This window comes from Acyrthosiphon pisum, chromosome A1 (genome assembly GCF_005508785.2).
Source record: "Acyrthosiphon pisum isolate AL4f chromosome A1, pea_aphid_22Mar2018_4r6ur, whole genome shotgun sequence".
Classification (NCBI taxonomy): domain Eukaryota; kingdom Metazoa; phylum Arthropoda; class Insecta; order Hemiptera; family Aphididae; genus Acyrthosiphon; species Acyrthosiphon pisum.
In genome coordinates, this window is record NC_042494.1 from 58,387,461 (window position 1) to 58,410,350 (window position 22,890).

Sequence of the window (22,890 nt, forward strand, 5' to 3'; positions counted from 1 at the left end):
CCACTGTATTACTATAATGTAGCTATCCAAATTTTTTTTTTTTGGGGGGCTATCGTGTTTTCACTTATTAATATATGTGGACATTTCTCCTATACCCTTCTACTAAGTTGGTATATTTTCAAATGGGTTGTTTTAAATGTAAATTTACATAAATATTTATCCGAATATCTAGTATATGGTTCATAATTCGCCAAGTAAACACAATCCTATTATATAGATTCTGAGCGAAGCGATACAATGATGTGTGTCTTTTAAATTTTTTGTGTCTGCATATTCAAAAAGGTGGGTAAGTGGATGTCGCTCTACTGTACAGTAGGTTACAAGTGGGTCACTGTATAATGGATAGTATTAAATTTGAATTATCGAAAATATCAAATGTTGTAAAAATATGAATTTCAAACGCTCATAAAAATTTAATTTGAGTTTATTATAGACATTTTTTTTTTGATAAAGGTAGATTATCCTATAAGGAATATTGTATTACATTTTAAAATCTTAGTTCTAAAAGAAAAAAAAATTACGAATTATTAACTCAAAATAATTTTCTAATTTTCGTGATTTTTACATATTTTGTCAATTTTTGAACTTTAAATGCTAATAAAAAAAAACTGTGACTAAGGATTTTTAATATTTTTCAAATGTCATTGTAACAATATAGTAGGAGCCTTGTATTAAATTTTCAAGTATTTTTACTCAACAAATAAAGTTTTATTGACATTCATAGAAAAAAAACTAATTAAATTGGAAACTGAAATTGTCCGTAAACAGCTCAAAACAAATCAAAATATTTTGAAAATTTTATCATGTATAGAAAATGGAAATATAAACAACCAGTGAAAAATTTCATGTATCTACAGTCATTTGTTTTAAAGTTACACCAAAAACCAAAATCAATTTTCTCGAAAACAGATTTTGCGTAAAAATTCCCGTTTTTCCTTAATTTTTCTTTTGTTTTTCACTGCGCTCTTGAAAACTATTGGAAAAATTTTACTTTTGACCCCCCAAAGTACCAACTAGATTCACTTTCCTATCAGAAAAGGTACTGTTGAAGAAAATCCAAGCACTTTTACTGTCCTAAAAGGTGAAGACAGACACGAAAAAAAAAAAAATAAAAAAAAAAACACACATCATTGTAAAATCAATATACATTCATCATTCCACTTAGAATCTAAAATATTCAAAATATTTAAATTATCGAACTTCAACTAAGATACGGTAGGTTCATGATTCTAATTTATAATCTAAACATTTACAACTAAAAACTATATGGTTATAATAACCCTGCAGCTGATGCCATGGCATACCCAGCATCCCTCCTGCAGCGCAGTGCCGTAAAAATCATAGGTGCAGGTGGTGCACAGCACTGGGGCCCGCAGGGGCGAAGGGCCCTTAGCGGATAGACGTCAATTTTTTTTTTTTATTTGATTCATTATAATTTTGTTATTATCTTGAATTTAATTTCATATAACAAAATGTAAAAGCCTGGTCCGTCTAGTTGGTACTATTGGGGGTCAAAAGCAAAAATTTCCCAGTAGTTTTCAAAAGCGACGTGAAAAACTAAAGAAAAATTGGAATTTTTACGCAAAATCTGTTTTCCAGAAAATCGATTTTGGTTTTTGGTGCAACTCTATAACAAATGACCGTAGGTTGTAGGTACATTAAATTTTGACAAAATTTTTATCTTAGCATTTTCTATATAACATTTAATGCAAGATTCTTCATAAATTTGTCGACCTTTTTCAAAAAAAAAATGTCTACAAGAATGCCAAATTAAATTTTTATGAGCGTTTGAAATTTATATTTTTACAACATTTGATATTCACTCGATTTCTCATGTAACGATTTTTTTAATTTTTTGTAATTGAAAATAAATGACTGTAGATATTTGAAAATTTCACTGAATGTTTATATTAGCATTTTCTGTACACGATAAAATTTTCGAAATAATTTGACTCTTTTTGAGCTGTTGACGGACTTTGTCATTTGTCAATTTTTTTAGTTTTTTTATCTGTTTATTTTTCAATTTCTGAAAAGTATTAAAAATACATAGGCACAATTTGTTTTTATAAGCATTAATTAAAGTTCGAATTTTGACAAAATTTATCTTATTTAAAATTGAATCATTATTTTGTAGTTACAAATTTATAAAATGTTCAACTTTTATAGATAAGGATTACAAATTTAAAACAAGGTTCCACATGAATAGCTTCTATATAAATTACTTTAGTCACCTTAATATCATCCTAGTAGGCTGACTGACCGTTTTCGCTCAGAATCGTTTTTCTTATACAATTATATTATATTTTTGAATTCAAATTTAACACCATCCATTACAGTCACCCACTTGTAACCTACCTACTGTACAACAGAGCGACATCCACTAACCCACATTTTTATTTCTGGTGTAACATAAAAACTAAAATTGTTATTTTTATATTTTATTATAAATAAATTCAATACAACCACAAATACTAACCTATCTAGGGAGTAAAAATTCCCATGGTGTGAAGTCAGTCCGACTTTTTTTATGTATCTCAAGAAAGAGGGGCCCATATGCATTTGTTTGCACCTGGGTCTTTGACTCTCTAGTTACGGCACTGCTCCTGCGCACGCCTATGATAGGTACTTATATTATTATAGTTTCTATTTCAGAACTACACAGTGGTGTAGATACCTACTGTTTTATGTTTAATGGATTGTATTAAATTTAATGATATCGTATCATTGTATACGAAAACGATTCTGAGCAGAGGTGGTTCATCAGTCTGGATAATTTTATTTATGTTTTAATAGTTATTATATTTTATTAAAGACTGTAAGTTGAAATAATAATATAAATTACAAAAAAAATAACTAAAATCGTTATTTTTTATTCATTTCTATGGTGATAAGTAAAGCGTTAGAAATTAAAATCCCATTTTTAGGGGTTTTTTGTAATTTGTCAGTGGTTTTTCCTGTGGAATTAAATAAATATTGAGAAAATAGAAAAATGACCTAAAGTACCATCTTGATCAAATTTGCTAAAAGATAAGGTATTACATGTTGAAATCGAAGCACTCCTTCTGGAAGAAATTTTGTATATAGGATATAAAAAAATAAAAAATAAAAACCATTGCAATACCACTAGCTTCTTTGCTCCGCTCAGAATCTAAAAATTCAATAAATGAAAAAAAAAAACTAGTTTTTAGTTACTTATTATTTTAAACAAGTTAGATTAGATTATTTTACACATTAAATTCAACTAGTTAAGTTACAAAATTAATACTTATAAACTTTTTTTACTTTATATTACTTACTAAAATTAAAACTAATTAGTTAGAACTCACCTTTGCACTATAACTTACTATAAATATGTCTATACCGTATATTTATATTCAAATTTAGTTTTATCATTGTACGTTATCCGCCACGATTACAAGACGTGTGCCAGTAGATGTATTACCACAATGATTCCATACTAAAATGGATCGCAAAAATAACGATCAACAATGAAGAAAAAAAAATATAGCTAGTTGGTATAATGTTGTGGGTCACCAACATTTTAACATTTTCCATAATGGGTCATACTTTAATGTTTGGGGACATCTGTTTTAGGCGACTTTTGTGAATTTCACAATGGGTGACTACTTTGTGTTTAGTTGTACTGTTTAAAGTTATTGTGCCTTGTAGATCTGGCTAAGAGTAATTTTTTGGGAAGCTCATAAATGGTATGAAATCAGTTTCCCCAATAGATAAAAAAAAATTATAAATATTAGGTAGTTTTGAGGCATTTTAAATTTGATAACAAAGGTAGGTTATTCAATGCTACACAAAATACAATGGGCAATGCAATGACCTAAGTTTTACAGGTTAAAAGTACAGCTCAATTATTTTAGTTAATTATTATATTTTAATTTAATACATTTTTAGACTCGTTTCAGTTTAATAAACAAAAATTATTTTTCTAACATCTTTAAATTTCGCATATTTTTTTAAAAGTCCAAAATTGAACGATAATTAGTTCATAAACGCATGCAAATAATTCAAACTAACTTTGTAAAAAGTACAAATATTACAATATGTACTATTTTTTCAATCTTTTGTATCTTCAATAGTTTTAATTCATATATTTTAACTTAAAAGGTTAGGTAAAACATACACATGTATAATATATATTATACAGACATACAGTAGTAACCTTTTAATCCGGACAAAAATTCTTAGGACTGAATAAAGATTGCTTAATCCAAAGAAAACACTTTTCTGCCTAATATGTGTGGAATAAAAAAGCAACTACTGTACTTAAAATAAAAGTCAATAATATTTTAAAAACCTTTATTAGTAGTAATAATCTAGATGTTATTTAAATATAAAACTTATGAAAGTAAGGTTTCAATACTTTCAATATAATAATGAATTATGTAACCCAAAATATGTTATTATTTCTTCACCAATAATCAATCATCAAATTATACACTATACTTTGTTAACATATCCGGAGTTACTTTAAAAGCAGGATGCATAAACGCTTGTACTTTTTTCTTATGAATCCTAAAAAAAAGAATCTTATCAAGTATAAACAAAAGGTAACTTTCTAATGCCACCAATATTTAATGAATCAATAGTGAGCTAATGAACCCTAAATATGATTTAGTCAATGATTGGTCCATTAAATTTTAGTGAAGCATTAAATCAATTAATCAATAATTTATGCAACTCTACATAATTATTAATTTAAAATACTAAATTTGTTCGTTAACTTACTTAAGTTGTTTTTTCCCAACAGATAATATATTCCGCTTTTGTAAACTTTCAAAACAATCTTTGAATATATTTCCTTGTGGTTCAGTTTCTCTTAGTGTACCTTTTAAATCTTTTGGTAATGCAAAAGTATCTGATGACTCTGTAAACTTGTTGGTTCCTAGACGCCTGGTGCTAATGTTATTTAATTGTCTCTTTTGTAATCTCTTAAGTTTTTTTTTATTAGTTGTATTTTCCAATTCATCTAATTCTTCTCTAATATAGCGTAATCTAAAAATAAAAATAGTTAATATAGTAAATAAATATTATTCAACAATTTAATTATTTTCCATGAATAAATGTATGGATGTATTTGAAGAATTTACCTATAAAGATCAGAAACTTTCTTCTTTTCAATTTTAGCATTCATACGTTGTCTTTCTTCATTGCGCAATCGTCTCTGAATCTTACGTTTTTTAATAGTCTTTTGATTATCTCTTGTAGTAGGTGGGTTAATGGCTTTAAACTCAGAAGTATCTTCGTTTACTTCTTTAACTGTATCATCCGTAAAGCCAGGCAGACCTTCAGTTAATTCTTCAATTATCATTTGCTAAAAATTTAAAAATTTAGTACAATCATACTATTTAAATATTATAGTATTCATTTCATATATAAACTTTACTTCATTTTTTTCTTTAGAAACTTGTTTGAATAAGTTTCGTGTAACTCTATTCATATGAGCTTCATGCTTTATCAACTCTGTTTCTTTTTCAGCAATATTAGCCAATAATGAAACATGATCTTCAATTGTGGGATTGTATGAAAGACCCGGGTGTGGACATTTCATATCTTCAGCTTTGCATGTGGTTTGGCTCGGATGTGACATTTTTTTATTACTTAATTTCGGAAGGATTTTAGCATTATGATTTAATACTTCACTTGGCAACCATTTAATAACATTTTTTATGAGTTTATCTTTTCTTTGTCCTGGTTCTATTTAAAAACAAAAATATAAAACAATTACTGATCCGAAATAACCTATTTATAAATAAACCTTTACATTTTATGTATGTATTTTATCAAGTTTATATTATATAATATGAATACCTCTATAACTTGTCCATAAATCCTTGTCAAAGAGATCTTTAGTTGAATTTTCTTTTAGTTCCAATGTTTTAACTTTAGCCTTTAGAATTTTATTTAATTCCTTCGCCTCTTTTTTCTTAACTATACCTCCTTTTTTCTTGAGAGGTTTAATGTTTTTGTCAAAATCATCATCCTTTTTATTATTCTTTTTGTATTTTTTTACACTTCTAAAAATTAAATCAATTTTAACTTAAATATTTTCATTTTAACATTTGAGTAACTAATAAAATTTTTTCTTCCAATTAAAAATAAGATAATGCAAACTATATGTATACCTAAAACAAAGTTTAATTCAGGGCTTGAAACCAGTAACCAGTTACCATAACCAAGTTTGGGTCTGGTAAACGCTTCCCAGTTTGTAAGTTCCGATTTAAAAAAGCGATTAACAATTACTGGTAACTGCAAAATTTAATTAAGGGGTAACGTGTAGTGGTAACCTTTTTTTTTCAATACCGATCCATTCAACAAAATCGGACATATCAAAAAAAAATAATGTTATCTTATAGTTTTTCATTTTTTTTTTTTTTGCTTTTTGGAAATAGTTTTCTATTTTTTTGATTAATAATTCAATATTAAATATTTACAAGATAATAAGTACAATTCATTTTTCTAATTTACAATTTATTCATTAAGTGTAGAACTATAGAGTGTATTTAAATACATTTAAATCACATATTTAATAATACAAATTAAGCTACATACCTAAATATTTAAATTAATTTCAATACAATCTTTTTACCTTACTACTACTTACTATTCAAATCATACCTTGAGCATAGACATTTCGCCATACGTTTAAGGTCAGCCTTATCCAAAATTAATCCCATTCACGCTGGAGTTCCCTAAGGTGCTGTATAGCCCCACTCCTATTTATTTTATACAGCTCAGATCAACCCACAACAAACAATACAATCACAGGTGACTCTGCGGATGATAAAGCAATTCTTGCCATCACTTCTACTCAGAACCTGAAATAGCATCAAACCTAATCCAATCACACCTTAACCTACTACCAAACATGGTACAAGGAATGGGGAATCAAAATAAATGAATCATTGCACTTTCACATTAAGATAACTCAACTGCTCTACCATAACTCTCAATAATCTCCCCATCCCCCCTCACAGAATGTTTGCTATCTAGGTCTCCAATTGATAGAAGACTGACCTGTGTCCACCATGTCCATACCAAGCACATTACCCTCAAAAACCGATCTCGCCAGCCGCGGTTCCTCCTAACTTCAAAACACATATAACTAAACAATAAAATCCTCCTATATAAACTTCTCCTAAAACCAATATGGTCATATGGCATACAGCTCTGCGGCTCAGCCAAGCCCCCGAATATAAGAAAAATCCAAACTTTCCTATCCAAATGTCTCCGTAAAATCACAAAAGCTCTTTTCTATGTATCAAACCATACACTCCACAAAGACCTCTCCATTCCAACATTAAAATAAGTAGCCAAAAATTTCTATAAACGCTTTCACTCTAAAATATCCAACCGTCGCAATCCACTTGTTTCAAAGTTATCTGTCCTTAACATCCCTGGTGATCCCAGCAGGCGGTTGAAATGTAAATGGTGTGAAATAAAGAGAACAGTTTGAGATGTAATAATCTACCTAGAAGCTATATGTGTAGTACTTTCAAGTTTACCTTTTAGCAAGTGGCGGGATAGCAGATGTTGATTGTAAGATTGATAGGCATTTCAAAGGTGCATTTAAGGATTTTTTCTTAGACTTTTGTTTCTTTCCACTTGTATCAATATGAAACAGTTCTTCATCTTTTTTTTGACTGAATGAATCTCTTTATAAAAAAAAAAAATAATGATAATTTATGAAAAATTTGTATTATATAATTTCAATAATATAAAATATTGGTCTAAGGTCCTCCGCCTTTGGGTCTTACATACCCTATTCGTTCCTGGAGTCTTTTCCCCTCTAGATACGTGTCAACGTCAGTTACGTCAATTTTCCTTCGCCAATCTTTTTTCAACCTTCTTCCTCCTCTTTTCTTTGTTTTCATTGTTCGTAGTGGCTTTTTTCACGTTCGAGGAAATCCTTTCTAGAAGACGAAACGAAACAACAAGAAAATCCAATGTGCATTCACTATTAAACACGATTTAAGATATTATATTATCTTACAATTTAAATCGTGCTAATAACTAACCTTACAAAACATTCTTATCATTTTAGGACAAGAAATTATCACTTCATACATTCGTGGCCACGATTAAAGATAATATACAGGTTTTTCAACGACAAACACATACACAACAAAAGTGGTGCGCTCATAGATATATACAACAACTAGATAGCCGTCTTTGTACCATGATTTAAGATAAATATTATCTTAAATCATGCATTGTACCACAGAACAACTTGTGTTATTGCCACAGAATAACCAGAAGGTGCACTTATGAGAACTCGAAAATCTGTGAAAAATGTTTGGGATATCAGTGTTGCCAGGTTTCGAAAATAATTACAAATTCTCTTTTGATGCATAAACTGTGTTTGCGCATTTTTTACTGTTATCATTGTAAATATTTTATTTTTCAGTGATAAGCATAGATATATACAACAAACTAGATAGCCGTCATAGACCTTATACCACGATTAAAGATAGTCTATAGCCGTGCCTTATACTAATAGACGAAACATCCAGGCGGGATGCGGGTGGGTGGTGCGGTCTACGCTACAGTGATATATATATATTATATACAGTAATATACAGAGTATTGTATCGTCTAATGCGCATGTGCGGTGTACAGTGTACTACCTTGATCAGCGCCGTCACGCTTGGACACCGGAACTACTACCACGTACCGTCTATTAGTATAAGGTCTATGATAGCCGTCTCCTTCTTGTCATGGAAGTCGGCCGCCACCGTAGTACAAAGACGGCTATCTAGTTGTTGTATATATCTATGTGCACAGCAGTGCCAAATATTATCGAAGGCACGGTTACATCACAGAATATAACCGTGCCTGCCTGCTTTGTAAATGGCGGCTGACTTCAATATCGGCCGCCACCGTAGTACAAAGACGGCTATCTAGTTGTTGTATATATCTATGTGCACAGCAGTGCCAAATATTATCGAAGGCACGGTTACATCACAGAATATAACCGTGCCTTCGATAATTCAGCGCTGCTGTAACGCTTCGTCAGCAACTATAAATTGTCATTTTTTAATTCAGCGCAAAACTACGCTGCTTGTGATAGGTAGATGTCGTTTTTTAATTCATCATATTGATCACAACCACGATTTAAAATATTTAAGATATAGTATATCTTAAATCGTGATCACAACCTAGCGAACTAAACAGCGGTTCCAGCAGGTTAGAAACATGCTGGTCAATCACAATCATATTCATACTTTCTTATCACATCTATCACGCTTACAGCAGCGCTGAATTATCGAAGGCACGGTTATTCTGTGGTTACATTTTGTCTGATAATTGATAATATCGTAGTTTTGTAGTTTTGTCCACGGATTTTTACGGTTTTGTGCATCACGAATTAAGTTATTAGGAAATATTTTAATTCGTGCAAATAATAAAAGTTTTTAAGTAATTATTTATTAGTATAATTCTACTTAATTGGCTTTGTCTTTCAATCCAAAAGTAAAATAGACACTGCGATGTTTAAATTGTTTTCATCAGTCACCATGCAACCGAGTGTATTGGTCGCTTCAAGGAGTATATCAACATGTGGAGGACCATTATTCTTCCGTTCATCTGTACCCATGTTTGCTGAGCCATTGAAAAAAAAGAAACGTTTGGATCCACAGATATTAAAAGCTAGGGAAGATAGAAAACGTAAAAAAATAGAAAAATCCATTAGAAAATTGGAGAAGGTAAAGTAAATATTTTGCCTAGATTGCACACTAGTACCTATAAGCTATGCCAAAACATTCTAAAGTATAGTTTAAATGAAAATTCTTGTTAGACTGAATCTACATCTTTTTTGAAACATATTGTGTATTTTCAATGTTGAACAATGGCAGTTGCGTACAAAATATGTGTTGCCATTTATGTTATACAATTTACATCTTTCTGTATTCTAATGACTCTAATTGAGTCTTTAAAATACCACTGTATTAATTATGCTTTTTAATACCTATTAGATTTATTTAAGAATAATTTAGTCTGATATATTATGTATACATGTTGGATTACCTGTATTCCCCGTGTTAAAATATTTAGTGTAGGTTCATACTTTTTATATAAAATATATATAATACTTATTTTGTTTGTCATTGGTTTATTGGTTTGTTCTATAGGAATACAATTTATTTTAACATCAAACCTCTTAAAACCTACTTAATCTTAATTTGTACATAATTATTATAATTTTTGATCTTAATTAGTTGAGTATAAAATAGTATGACCAAAAACCCAGTATTGTGCTTTTTGTTTGTGTTCTTTAGCTATACATCAAAATAATATGTTTAACTGTATAAGTTAATTGACTGAACTAAATTAGACATATACAAATTTTACATATTGTTCTACGACTTATAAATATTAACATTAAATTGAATTCTATTTTTTAAGGTATCTAAAACATTAAAACCTATTGATGAGGTACAATTAATGGCTTCATTATCCAATGAACTTGATAGTCGTCAAAGACCAATTGTAGTACATAGTAATGATAAGCTCGAGGAACGAATAGTTGCAGCAAAGGCATGGTCAATGTATAAGCATGATGAACACTTTTTCAATCTTCAAGTTATCAACGACCTAGAGTATTCACAGCAACGAGCATTGAATGAGTTACGTGAAGTTTCTGAAGATTTGTATCAAGCTGCTGTTGACATTGATGAATCATTATTGACATGTCAACTAACTGGACCAGTAGAAACTCCTCCGATTGAAAACTACCAAAGTCCTGATGGAGAATATATTGATATTTCAAAAAAATGGGACTAAAATAAATGTAGCTTGTGTTTAAAATTATTCATGAAAGATTTAAATACATAAATAAATTATTAGATTTTGTAACATTTGGGATATATCTATTTGTTTTATAAATTTTGAAAAAATTGATAATTTCAATGTTGTAAATTTAAATATATTCACCAGCACTTGGTGATATTTATCATGCAATTTTTCCAATATTGTTTTGTTAGCTACAGTATACACAAGAATGAATATATCTTTCAAAATAAACTATTTTTTACAAGTATTACAATTCAAAAATTTACAAAATTCTGAAATATACAATACAGCATCAATTTTATTATAAATACTATAGACTGCTCACTGGACGATTTTTAATCTTGCCATCTACTGGTAGTAAATATTTTGTGCCTCTGAAAAACCGGACAGTCAGCAATCTATAGTATATAGATATATAGTATACTCTATAGTATTTATAATTATTAATCAATAAATACAGTTATAAATAACAGTCAAAAACATTCAGTGTGTAAATGTTGATTTTTTTAAAATTTTATTTTAATGATAAAAGATGTAATACGTATACATATTAGATCTTGCATTATATTGCTAAATCGAAATTCATAACTTAAAATTTAAATCATACAATTTTTTCATTGTTTTACCACTTATTCTAATATTTATTATATAATGTATATAATATATTTTTATGTATTCTATATTCAAATAAAATATGAAAATATTAAGTTAGATTTGATGTTACGGTGTTATAAATAGTTAAATACTTTTAAATATACATATAGGAACAAAGTGTTAAATACTAAACATTTAATAAAAGAAAATCTGTAATTAAACTTATGTTTATGATAAATATTTCAAAATCATGATGCACGGCTATATGAATAAATAAATTATAAGTTATAAAGCTGTTGCATACAATTTTAACTATATAAAAATAAAATAATAGTAAATAATACTTTATACTAATATGAATAACTGACTTTCTTAATGCACTCAGATTCGTAAAAATAGTTTGAATTATCTAAATCACAATTATATTTTACTTGGAACAACAAACCCATATTATAAAACAAATATTTTTAAAATAGAAAGTCTTCAAAAATAGGCTTATTTATGATTATTTGAGAATATAACCAATTTTATTTAGCTTATGCGTTGGTTATCGATAATATTGCTTTAATAACAGATGCTGCAGCCAAAGAGGCATAAGGTTGCCACTTGTTTTTTACTGATCCATCTTTATAGTCAGAAATTCCTCTGACAATAGCATAAGAATGACAATAGTTTCCCATTAGTGATCCCATAACGGAGTCAAATTCTGAATCCATGGCCAGTAATTTGTACTCGGCAGCAAATTTTTGTCTTATAAACGCATTGGATATAGCACTTAGACCACCACCAATGGGACCTACGTGTATTCTTGTGCCTCTAAAATTATAAATATCAGTTAGTAATTTTATTATTAGAAAATATTTGAAATCAATAATATTATTATCGAACTTACAAATTATTGTCCTTAGCATTGCAAACGGGATGAGTAATTTCAATTAATTCTGTTCCTCCGATGTACATTTGAAGTTTATCTGAATCTGCCGGCGGCCGATTAAAATCGGATTCAGTATCGGTTTTTTGTTTTTCAATCTTATTCAAACCTTCGCTTAGATATATATCCCATAATGGTTTTTTGTCAATCGATTTCACCTGTTGAAAATCGCTCATGTCAAACTGTACTCTATTCAAATAAATAAAATCTTTCTTACTTCCGTTTGTAATTTCATCGCAGCTATTTGTAAATCGAATATTTTTGGACTATATTGATGACAATGGAATTTCATGTCTCCGTTTTCATTTGAAACATTTTTGCAGTATGTATAAACGGCTCTAATGAAATATAAATTAAATTGTTAGGTCGGTTTTTGTGTGCATCGCAATATTATAATATTATTACTTTTGGTTGTTTCCACAATGAGAAACGACTACGTCTCCTAGTTTCACATGCTTGTCATAATTTGTATAATGTGGTACACCACCACCAGCACCACATACAAAGACGTGTTCGACTTTTTGAAATGTTCCTATAAAATATATAGGTACGTAAGTACGTTTAGTGGGATCAAAGTTTTTAGGGGGGAATGTGGAAATATAAAATAATTAAGTAGGTAACCTAATAAGCGAGTTATTGCATTTCCAGCTGCCGTTGTAGCTTCTCTGCTTAAACCCAATGCGGGGAGTTTGGTACAAACCACACTGTGGTTTCCCATTTTTCCTATTGTGTAAACATTTGATTCTCCTGAAAAACAAAAACGTTTAGATTATTACAAACTCAGCGCCGGTTAGGCAAGATAACTCGGCCGACCGAATTTTAGGATTTTAACCGGTCCTAAAAAAGTTAACAGCCCATTTTTCAATAAGACATAATATTTATTATTTATTATTATTCCTTATTTCATTGTTCAGAGTTCTGGGTGTTTTCGATCATATTATATAAAAGTTCATTCAAAGTTCCACTCGGTACCTAACTCGCTGGGCCACAACAGTATACTAGCTGTAAATGCTGTATATAACGACTATAACCAGACTTCGCCAGATTACTTCACAAATACGCTAGATTTCTTCAAAATTAACGAATATAAAATTTGAGGCTACATTGGCGTATAAATGTATTTGAATTTTAGTGTATGTTCCTACCTACATAAAGTTCACATGAAAATTGGTGCACTTCGCTTTGTGAACAAATTCGAACGAGATGGGCAACCGCTTGGGTTTGGATATTACCTATAGCACTTGGTGCATTTTCAAACTTGGTTAAAACTTATTTCTAGTCTAGTACCTAGTCTTTAAACTAGTAAGCAATTTCCTGATATTTCTAAGAACAATATCCGAAATTTACGTCAAAATCAGTCTGGAAGTTTGCGAGTCAACAATCATACGCGTATGATATCATTTCATTTTTTTTGTAATTAATGGCTACTCAGAACTATAGATATAGATAATGTTAACTAAAAACATTTTCGATTTTTGTGAGCGAAAACGAAATATTTACGTCACCTATAGCAACCTATAGGGGCTGAAAAACGAAGCTATAAACATTCCCAAAATCGCAAAGAATATGTATGCACAATTTAGTTGGTTGGCAGATACCAATGAGTTGGCTATAATTATATTATGTTCGCAGAACTTTGAAAAAATGATTATTTATCATTCAGATTTAAATTTAATTTATTTCGTATAATTGTATCTGTATTACTTTTTTACCAATTACCATAGAGTTGTTAATAGGTCTAATATTTTATAAATTGTATTAAAGGTAGGTTACTAGGTACGAGATATCTATACTTAGCATGTGCTAAATATCAATAAATAATACCTAATGCATTTTAATCTAGCCTTATAGAGAGATTAATACTGTTTGGTACCTATTCGACAAAATAACTTTTTTAGACAGTAAGTACCTACTGTTTTAATTTTTAATTTTAGTTATTAATGCATATTATACATTTTTTTAAATAGGTACCTATTAATTATAAGTAGATACCTATTCATTAATTTTACTTTTATGAAAACTTGTGGGCGAGGCTTGTGAGTTGTAACTTGTAGTATAGGTACTGATATGTAGACACTTTAACCTTGTATTTATAAAACACTGAAAATTAGCACGCATTCATACTGATAATTTATTTATTTTTAAACCTTGATTTTACATTCAATAGTACCTACCTAAACTTTCATTAGTCGTGGTTCAGTAATTTCTATAGTGACATGATAATAGATAAATAAGTTAAAATAGAAAATTTTAAGTTTTGTGTTTTTACCAACAGTGGTGTATCGTACAAATGTTTCTTTGTTTTCGATTAAAATATCAACGGCTACTTTTTCGCAATACTCCGCTGTGATAATGGCAACAGTTGGTTGCCGATTATATTGAATGACAGGCATTTGTTCTACAATCTTAAACAATGAGTAACAGTTTTATAGATCATTGGAAAATAATAGATAAAAAAAAAATAGAAAAAATAGAGTTTTTTTTACCTTGTCGTGGAGGACGACTCTGGTGTAGCCTCCGTCGACAGGCTTAACGATTCCAGACTGTTGTAGTTTCTCTAAATTGTCCTTTATGTCTGAGTTCTTCCATCCGTGTTTTCTTGACAAAAATAAGAATTACAGAATCTATAGTTGAACGATAAAAATGTAATAAGTAAAAAATTAAGTTTTACTTGTTAATATCGTCAATAGTTAATGGGTTAGGATATGAAGATTCAATCAATTCGCGTAATTTAGTCTGTGATATGTCCACATTTAATTTCGAGCCTTCGACAGAAACTATAAAAACATATTTTATAGGTTGACTTGTTAGGAACAGAAATCAACGAATGATTTTTATGTATTGAACATTGTACCTTGATTTACAGGTCTAACTGCTGTTCTTTCCATCTCCTTTAATTCGATTTCGAGTTTTGACACACATTTGTAGCCTTTATGCATTAAAGTTAGTAATCTTTTTACGAAACCAACATAATCTAAAAATAAAAATAAATAAATTATAAAAATACAATTTGTAAGTTGGCCAAGTGCAATCATCTGAAGCGCCTCGCGAGGATTATTTATAAAAATTAGGGATGGGCCGATACTAAAACCTATACTCGATATCGGCCGATATTGGTGGTATCGGGTTTATCGGTATCGGTTTTTTTTTAAACCGATATTTGAACAGATACCAAAAAAAAAAAAACCAAATCTATCAGCATAATAGCATTGATTATAAATTGTAATAGTTAAATGTAAAATGATAATATTATTTCGGTTGATAGTATAGTTGATATTTTAATATCGGTTCATTGTTAATGCTGAAAATGTTGGTTTACAAATATATCGGGTATCGGTTTTTTATCGGTTGCATATATCGGAATATCGGATATCGGTAAAAAGAGGTATCGGCCCAACCCTAATAAAAATATGATAAATACCAAGGGGAAATTGATTTGGTAACACTAAGTCTTGAAAGAATTGAGACGCTACTGCCGAGGCGTCCACCGATCTATTTCCATTACACCAAAATCTTATGGTACGTCGTTCTTTGGTGTGTAATCCCGTTTGACCATTAACCAGAAACACGCAGAACTGCACCGATGTGTCTTCAGGTGTTTCGTCTTGAACATCTATTGTGACGAACTATGGTTTTATATATTTTTTTTTAAATTCTCAGCTCATCTATATATATTATTTTACCGTATTTCCCAATTTTGCTGATCACGATGCCACTGTGTTCTCCGCCAGCCAGATATTCGTTTTTTTCATTGTGCTCATTGTTGTTGTCGGCTTGGCGTTCGACTATGAGTACAGTTGACGTGGGAGTCTTAGACTTTGTTATTAAAACCACTCGATCTACTTTAAAAAAAGGAAGAAAAAAGTAACTCACATTTACAAAATAATTATAGTTGTTCGGTACCTATATGAAATATTTTGAGTGGTGTTCGTGTATTTATCTACTTATATAAATTGTTTTGGTTTAGTAGATGATTTAAAAAAAGTCATTTTTGTAGGTTTTGGGAAAATTAAGAAAAACTTTTGTGGTAATAATTGTGAAACAGTTTTGAATCTAGTTTAATTTGCTATATGATTATTTTTTATAATATTGAAAATAATAGCCAAACAAACTTAATATTCGAAATATTTTATTATATTTTATATGAGTAGATATACTACACCTTCATAATATCTGGCTAATAATAATATTATATTTTCAGATAGACGTTGTTATAATTATTTTTTTATAAAAGTAAAACAATGTAAGACATATAATTCCTATAGCTGATAATCGTCGTTACCTACGTAATAAACTAATAATAATGACCTATATAATATTTTAAATTAAAAAAGTGTCACCAATCGACAATCACCATGGCTGATATTATATATATATCAAGTCTTATCAGTAGGTATATCACATTATAACTGGCACATATGCTTATTGTAAATATTATATGTGCAGATTATATAATATTTAAACTTTAAAAAAATATTTTAAATGATTTATTTCCACCAAAAGTCAATTTTATAGGTATCTAATATCTCGTTACTGTTGGAATGTAACAACGAAAAATTGTATTTAAAAAACAATTAAATAGGTATTTATATTTGTAGGTATATTGTGTATATATTATACGTATATGTAATTAGATAAAAAATATAAATACATTAATATTAATACAATTTAATTTTTCTGTATATTTGTATAGTTTGTACTTTGTAGGTAATTGTAAAAATAAAATGTTTCTTAATATGTACATAATGTATGTAAAAATATATTGAATAAACAATTAATCTACTAACCAATTACTAATAAGTGTGGGGATTATAGAAATGGTAGGTATTCATATACACTCTAAAATGCACTTCTGCGTCTTTTACTACTGTGTGATTTCTCATTCAAGCTATTAAATTGTTGTATATATTACGTTAATAGTTTAATTATAATTAAAAATTATTTTCAATTTAAATTCAGTTTCTAAATACATAATAACATAATAATATAAAAGTACAAAAAAAAAATTTTAATTTTTAAAACTTTAAATTTTTGAAGAAATCTTATTTTGCAGCTACCTATGTACATACAAAAATACAATAAACTAAATGATAAGAAATGAAATTCTAAAACTGTACCTATATGGTTGAAATGCCATCAAATGTATATGATTTTATCATAGATACATATTAGATAGGTACATACCTAACTAAATATACCTATGCAAAATGTACTAGGCAAGCCAAAAATTATAAAAAGTAGTGACCGTTTTAGAGATTATATTTTACTCAATTTTAGATATCTAATACTACGATTAATACCTATCTAAATACATTATAAATATATAATGTTTATGTTTGATTCTAAGTTTCTAAGTTGATTCTTTTTTCTATATAAATACATTAAATATATAATATTATATTTGACGTGATCTTGAGTATACGTATTATACAATAATGGTATATTATGTACAATTTACAGAACAAAGTAACTTACCTTGATTAGTCATTATGCTTAATATGTATTTGAAACTGATGTCACCTCTGAAAAAATAAGTTTAGAATGTACATTAGACTAATTTATGAATCACGTGCTTACTAAAGTCTAAAATAGTTTAAAAGTTTTTTTTGTACCTATTACGCCATGTGTGAATAAAAATAAAATAGTAAGTACTTAAGTATAAATAAACCTAAACATTTTTTCATGATTATTACTAATGATAGTTAAAAGTGTAAGTATTCGGTCTAAAATACCAACGGTAAATCGCTGATTTTATTTCTATGGTTTTTTAACAATATGATTGATGTGACTCACCTTTTTAAGTGAGGCATATAAATGTTATAGCTTAAATCAAAAATCATTTTTTTTTTGATCATTAGTAGTTCTATTTATTTATTTTTAAGCACAATAAACGATGTTGAAATGAACAATATGAAAACGAGCACTATATTATCATCGATGCTATAATATTCTTGTTAAAAGGGGTCGTTTTAAGGGAATGGCTTTAATTTGATCAAAAATATTTTGGTACCTGGTACCATATGGGTACGAGTTAAAATTCATACTATACACTTATATTCGAGTTTATATATAAAATAGGCTAAATAAATATATGAGTGATATTGATATTTCTAAATAGTATATACATACATAATGCACGCGTATAGCGGTATGTAAATGTATATATTATATCATACTATACATTCCTACCTCGCGCGCCTATAAGTCTGCGTATAACTATACCTACCAAAATGTACTGTATATAAAGATATTATTATTCGTCAAATATAATAATATTATATAGTAGGTGGTACTCACATTTATTAAATAAAGCCGGTAGCCCATAGGCATTAATCCGACGGTAAAACAGCGACCAATAGCAGCGTATATTGTTTGTCCTTCGTGTACAGCCGACTGCCGAGTTAAACGATCAACCGTATTGTGACACACATTTATCAACGCAGTAGTACAAGATCCACTGCTTCCGTCACTGTTGCGAATCAATTGCATTGCGACTGTGTGTCGGTTGTGCTGTTTTACATACATTTATACGCATTGCACTGGTGGGAGTATAGGCAATAATAATGTGTTTCGTCAATGACTATAATATACATAGGATATGACAAGATATCACAAGAAAAGGAGGGAATGAAAAACGTTGTATAATAAATGAAAATAACAATAATAATAATATATGTTTATATAGACGTACAGTTATCAGTGTACGCAGGCATATTAGCCATCGCGGATGGAAGGGGTTATCTAGAGCATGGTATGCATCAACGTTGTAATATGTACATTGTACATAGCGTATAATAATTCGAACGTGATTCTATAATATAGGATTCTCCGCGCGTATATATTATGTACACTGAAATCTATAATTTAAATATTATTCTTCGATATATAGTTCGATTTAGTTTAGATCATTATTATTCTTTAATTACTAAAAAAAAAAACTATTTCATTACTTTAAAGAAAAAAATATCGTGGATACGCATATCGGTGTACATTTCGTACAGAAAAAAAATATATGTACCCGCGCGATGTTCGTTTTGTAAGTTAGAACCGTGGGATGTCATTAATCCAAAATAATTGGTAAAATATATAATAATTACACAGCTATAGTGACGTCTGAAACGAAACCACCAGAAAAACAAACACAAAAGGAAGATGTAACATGTATAGCACGCGCAAGGATATCCACCATGGTCATTTCATATATTTACATATCATGCTTTAATAATACACTTATAATCAAACGTTGTACATCAGTAATATATAGTAATATCTGTTCTTAAAATACAATTATATTAGTGGTAAAAAAAATATTACACTCTTGTAGAAAATTTGTATATACTAGTATATAATATATATTAAATTAATTTTTTTTTCTACACATACGTAAATCGGTAACTACTATAGCTAATAAGTCGTGCATTTTTAGACAATGTTTTTGTATATATTTCATTACCTACAAAGGTTTGAAAGTTAATAGCTATCATATATATTATATATAGACTATAGTACCGTATAACACTAACGAGTTTGTTTCGTACAATGACGAGTATAATAACGTAATTTCATGATGCATATTTTTACATAATATTTCGTTGATTTCATAAAAAAAAGAGTGTGCATTTTTAATTTTCAGAAATTTTTTTTTTGCATATTATTGCACGTATATAATAAGTTTTCCAAGAAGATAATTAATAATTTCTTCTACTATATAATATTACTAATATAAACATAGTTGAGAATAAATATTACATTTGTCATCGATTATCTAGTTGTCATAAGAAATGAATGATTATTAGTTAATACTTATTTCTAATGTTTATGCATTTAAATAATAAAATTATAACCACACGGCGTTTTAGATATGCTATTTAGATACATCCCTATTGTGGGTTCATTTACCGGTATATTTTTATAAGTTAGACTGGTTAAAACTTAGATTTTATCAAACAACGAAATAAACAAGTATATACCTAAGTATACAAGGCATGTATAACGACTAAATGAAATTTTGGTCGTACTACGTCGTACTACCTATAACCAACATAGGTAAAGGTAATCTAAGCAAAGTAATCGTAAAATTAGAAAATTTTATTCTATGTTTTTATTTTTAATAGTAATATTGTATTGCATAATTATATCTTTATTTTTAATTTTACCTATTTAAAACTTATAAAAAGCTACTAGACATACGATATCTCTTGTAACTGTTTATCTTTGACTACCGTCCAATTGTATAAACCACATTTGATTGTAAACAATGCTGCAAAGTAAGCTGTGGGTGCGTTAATTGATGGTTATTTAATGGTCAAATAATAATAGATTAACGTTTGAAAGTAAAAGTGGTGCATTGGTCTCAGCCGATTGGCTATATCATAATAGTTATATTAATGTGAAACAAACTATAGCTACATATACTAATAATTTATGTCTTCTCGGCATTTATGACCGGAGTTTAATGGTTTGTAAAAAATCACAAAAGTACAATGAAGTAAATATTTGTGTTTATATATTTTATTATAAGTTAAATAAATAACATAATAAAATAGTTAGTAGTAATAGTAATTTTAATTAACAAATAATAAATAATATTGGCAGAACTTGGAAAGTTGGAATTTTATGATTTGTTCCGTTACGGTTTCAATTTGGTTCTTTCTTCCTTATAGAAAAAACATTCTGTACCAAATTTTACAACTACAGAATAATGGTTTCGGTTCCGTGAAATATCAGTATTTGGAGGTAAGTATATTGATTTTGTTGGTAATCGGCAAAAAACGACACGGAAAAAAACGACAAAGTCATAAGTTATAATAAGCAATATAGTACTTATATAGTAATATAGTATATAGTATTATTATTACACGGGGTAACAACAATTATAGGCCGAGCGTTTTATCAAAACCATACCAAATAACTGTCGTAGATAGGATATATATATATATGCACAAAAATTTATGTAAAACTTTATTTAGTATTGGGTATAATATAGGTTTAAAAATTATTACTTTGGATAACGGTGGAAGGATTATCGATATAAACTGAATTATCAAAAAAATTTGTTGGAGAGGATATACATATATAATGAAACATCAAGGACGTAAACGATTAACGTGGAGATGTACAAAAAAACGTTCAATGAAATGTAGCGGAACAATGTACACGAATTTACAGATTTGGCATCCTCAAATTGGAAAAGTTCATAGTCATATAGCTGATAAACACGAGGTAAATAACTTATTTTAACTCTACTCAAATATAGTATAAAATATGATTAGAAATACATTTTTTGAATAAAAACCTTAGTCTTTAATATAAAAATCCGGGAACTCGCTCTGCTGTATAGTAATTAATATGTGTCTGGCGCGTCTTATGTTCGTGCGGAAATTATTCGAATACAAAAATTGTTTGTGCATACATTGTTTGCATGTTCAATATATTCATATTCATTCAAAATAGATTTACAAATAACATTAAAATATTTTTTTTTCTTACATTATTAATTCAAAATAGGTTTACATAGCTTAACATGAGATGCAACTGATGCAAGGATGGGCATTAACGAGTTAAAAAGTCAAAGTTAAGTTAAACAGTTAATTGTATTTTAACTTTTTAACTTAACTAGTTACTTTTGGCTTTTCATCTGTTAACTTACTAAATTTCTTTTTTAATTAACGCGAAATTAACGAGTTAATTTTTCATTTTAAGAAGTAAGTTTAGTTAATTTATTTTGTTTTCAATTTTATTAGATTTTACTTAAATTACTTAAATTTATATCATTCTAATATTAAGTACGCCAGCGTTGCATAAACAAATTAACTTCATAAAAAGTAGTGATGGGTCGAACCCTGATTTTTTAATTCGAACCGAACTTGAACCGAACTTAAAATTATTTTTTCGAACCCGAACCGAACCGAACCTTCATATTTTTCTACCGAACCGAACCGAACTGAACCTAGAATCATTTTAAGTCGAACTCGAACTCGAACTCAACATTTTTTATCATGTACATTGTACATACAAATTATAAACCAACCATAATTACTATTACTATTATATTTTAATTGTTTGTATTACGTATTCTACATTTCAACTTTTAAATCTATATAACTGTATTTACAATAAATTTAGATGATTTCTTAATTTTTTTTTACATAGGTACACACTACACAATATATAATAATAATTTAATTATTAATGAGAAAAAAAATAAGTTTAAAATATTTTCAAGTTCGATTTTCGAACAGTAAAAGATGTTTAGTAGTTCGGTTCGAATTTTTTTCACACGGAGTTCGAATTTCGAACCGAACCGAACCTTTGATTTTCGGTTTGGTTCGAGATTCGAACAGTTCGACCCATCACTAATAAAAAGTTAAGGGGATTCGATACCGTGATTTTCTGTTTTCGTCTAACACACGCGTGACATAGTATTTTAGACGTGTTTTTTGCCAAACATACCAATTGATCTAATGAAGTGATAAGAATTCTGAAAACCGATTTGAATTCTTCATCAAGTCTACTTAAAATCGACTTTCCTACATTTTTGATATTATCTCCCAAAATCC

At 28.7% G+C, this 22,890-nt stretch overlaps 3 protein-coding genes across 4 annotated transcripts; 1 reads left to right on the plus strand and 2 right to left on the minus strand.

The window, feature by feature from the left end:
• Nucleotides 1–4,300: 4,300 nt before the first annotated feature.
• Nucleotides 4,301–8,192, minus strand: LOC100160447 (ribosome biogenesis protein NOP53). Its single transcript, XM_029487316.1, has 8 exons — nucleotides 8,034–8,192; nucleotides 7,777–7,972; nucleotides 7,521–7,670; nucleotides 5,827–6,032; nucleotides 5,402–5,712; nucleotides 5,106–5,329; nucleotides 4,744–5,010; nucleotides 4,301–4,530 (listed from the first exon to the last, which is right to left on the minus strand). Exons 2-8 carry the CDS (start codon nucleotides 7,887–7,889, stop codon nucleotides 4,449–4,451), a joined length of 1,353 nt encoding a protein of 450 aa, XP_029343176.1. The 5' UTR covers nucleotides 7,890–7,972; nucleotides 8,034–8,192; the 3' UTR covers nucleotides 4,301–4,448.
• Nucleotides 8,193–9,342: 1,150 nt separating this feature from the next.
• Nucleotides 9,343–11,281, plus strand: LOC100164564 (39S ribosomal protein L40, mitochondrial-like). The gene is given in 2 exon segments (NM_001246151.2): nucleotides 9,343–9,719; nucleotides 10,420–11,281. Coding segments are annotated over 2 exon segments (594 nt in total). The 5' UTR covers nucleotides 9,343–9,503; the 3' UTR covers nucleotides 10,798–11,281.
• A 617-nt stretch (nucleotides 11,282–11,898) lies between these two features.
• On the minus strand, nucleotides 11,899–18,837 carry LOC100166579. 2 transcript variants are annotated; one of them, XM_008182122.3, is made up of 13 exons: nucleotides 18,629–18,837; nucleotides 17,807–17,853; nucleotides 16,015–16,170; nucleotides 15,753–15,944; nucleotides 15,186–15,305; nucleotides 15,003–15,108; nucleotides 14,818–14,929; nucleotides 14,601–14,736; nucleotides 12,953–13,078; nucleotides 12,737–12,863; nucleotides 12,549–12,669; nucleotides 12,293–12,489; nucleotides 11,899–12,216 (listed from the first exon to the last, which is right to left on the minus strand). In XM_008182122.3, the coding sequence occupies exons 2-13, from the start codon at nucleotides 17,817–17,819 to the stop codon at nucleotides 11,937–11,939; spliced, it is 1,686 nt and encodes a 561-aa protein (XP_008180344.1). In that variant the 5' UTR covers nucleotides 17,820–17,853; nucleotides 18,629–18,837; the 3' UTR covers nucleotides 11,899–11,936. The 2 variants fall into 2 exon arrangements, with proteins under 2 accessions (XP_008180344.1, XP_008180343.1); XM_008182121.3 differs by having other exon boundaries at nucleotides 16,015–16,173.
• Nucleotides 18,838–22,890: the final 4,053 nt, after the last annotated feature.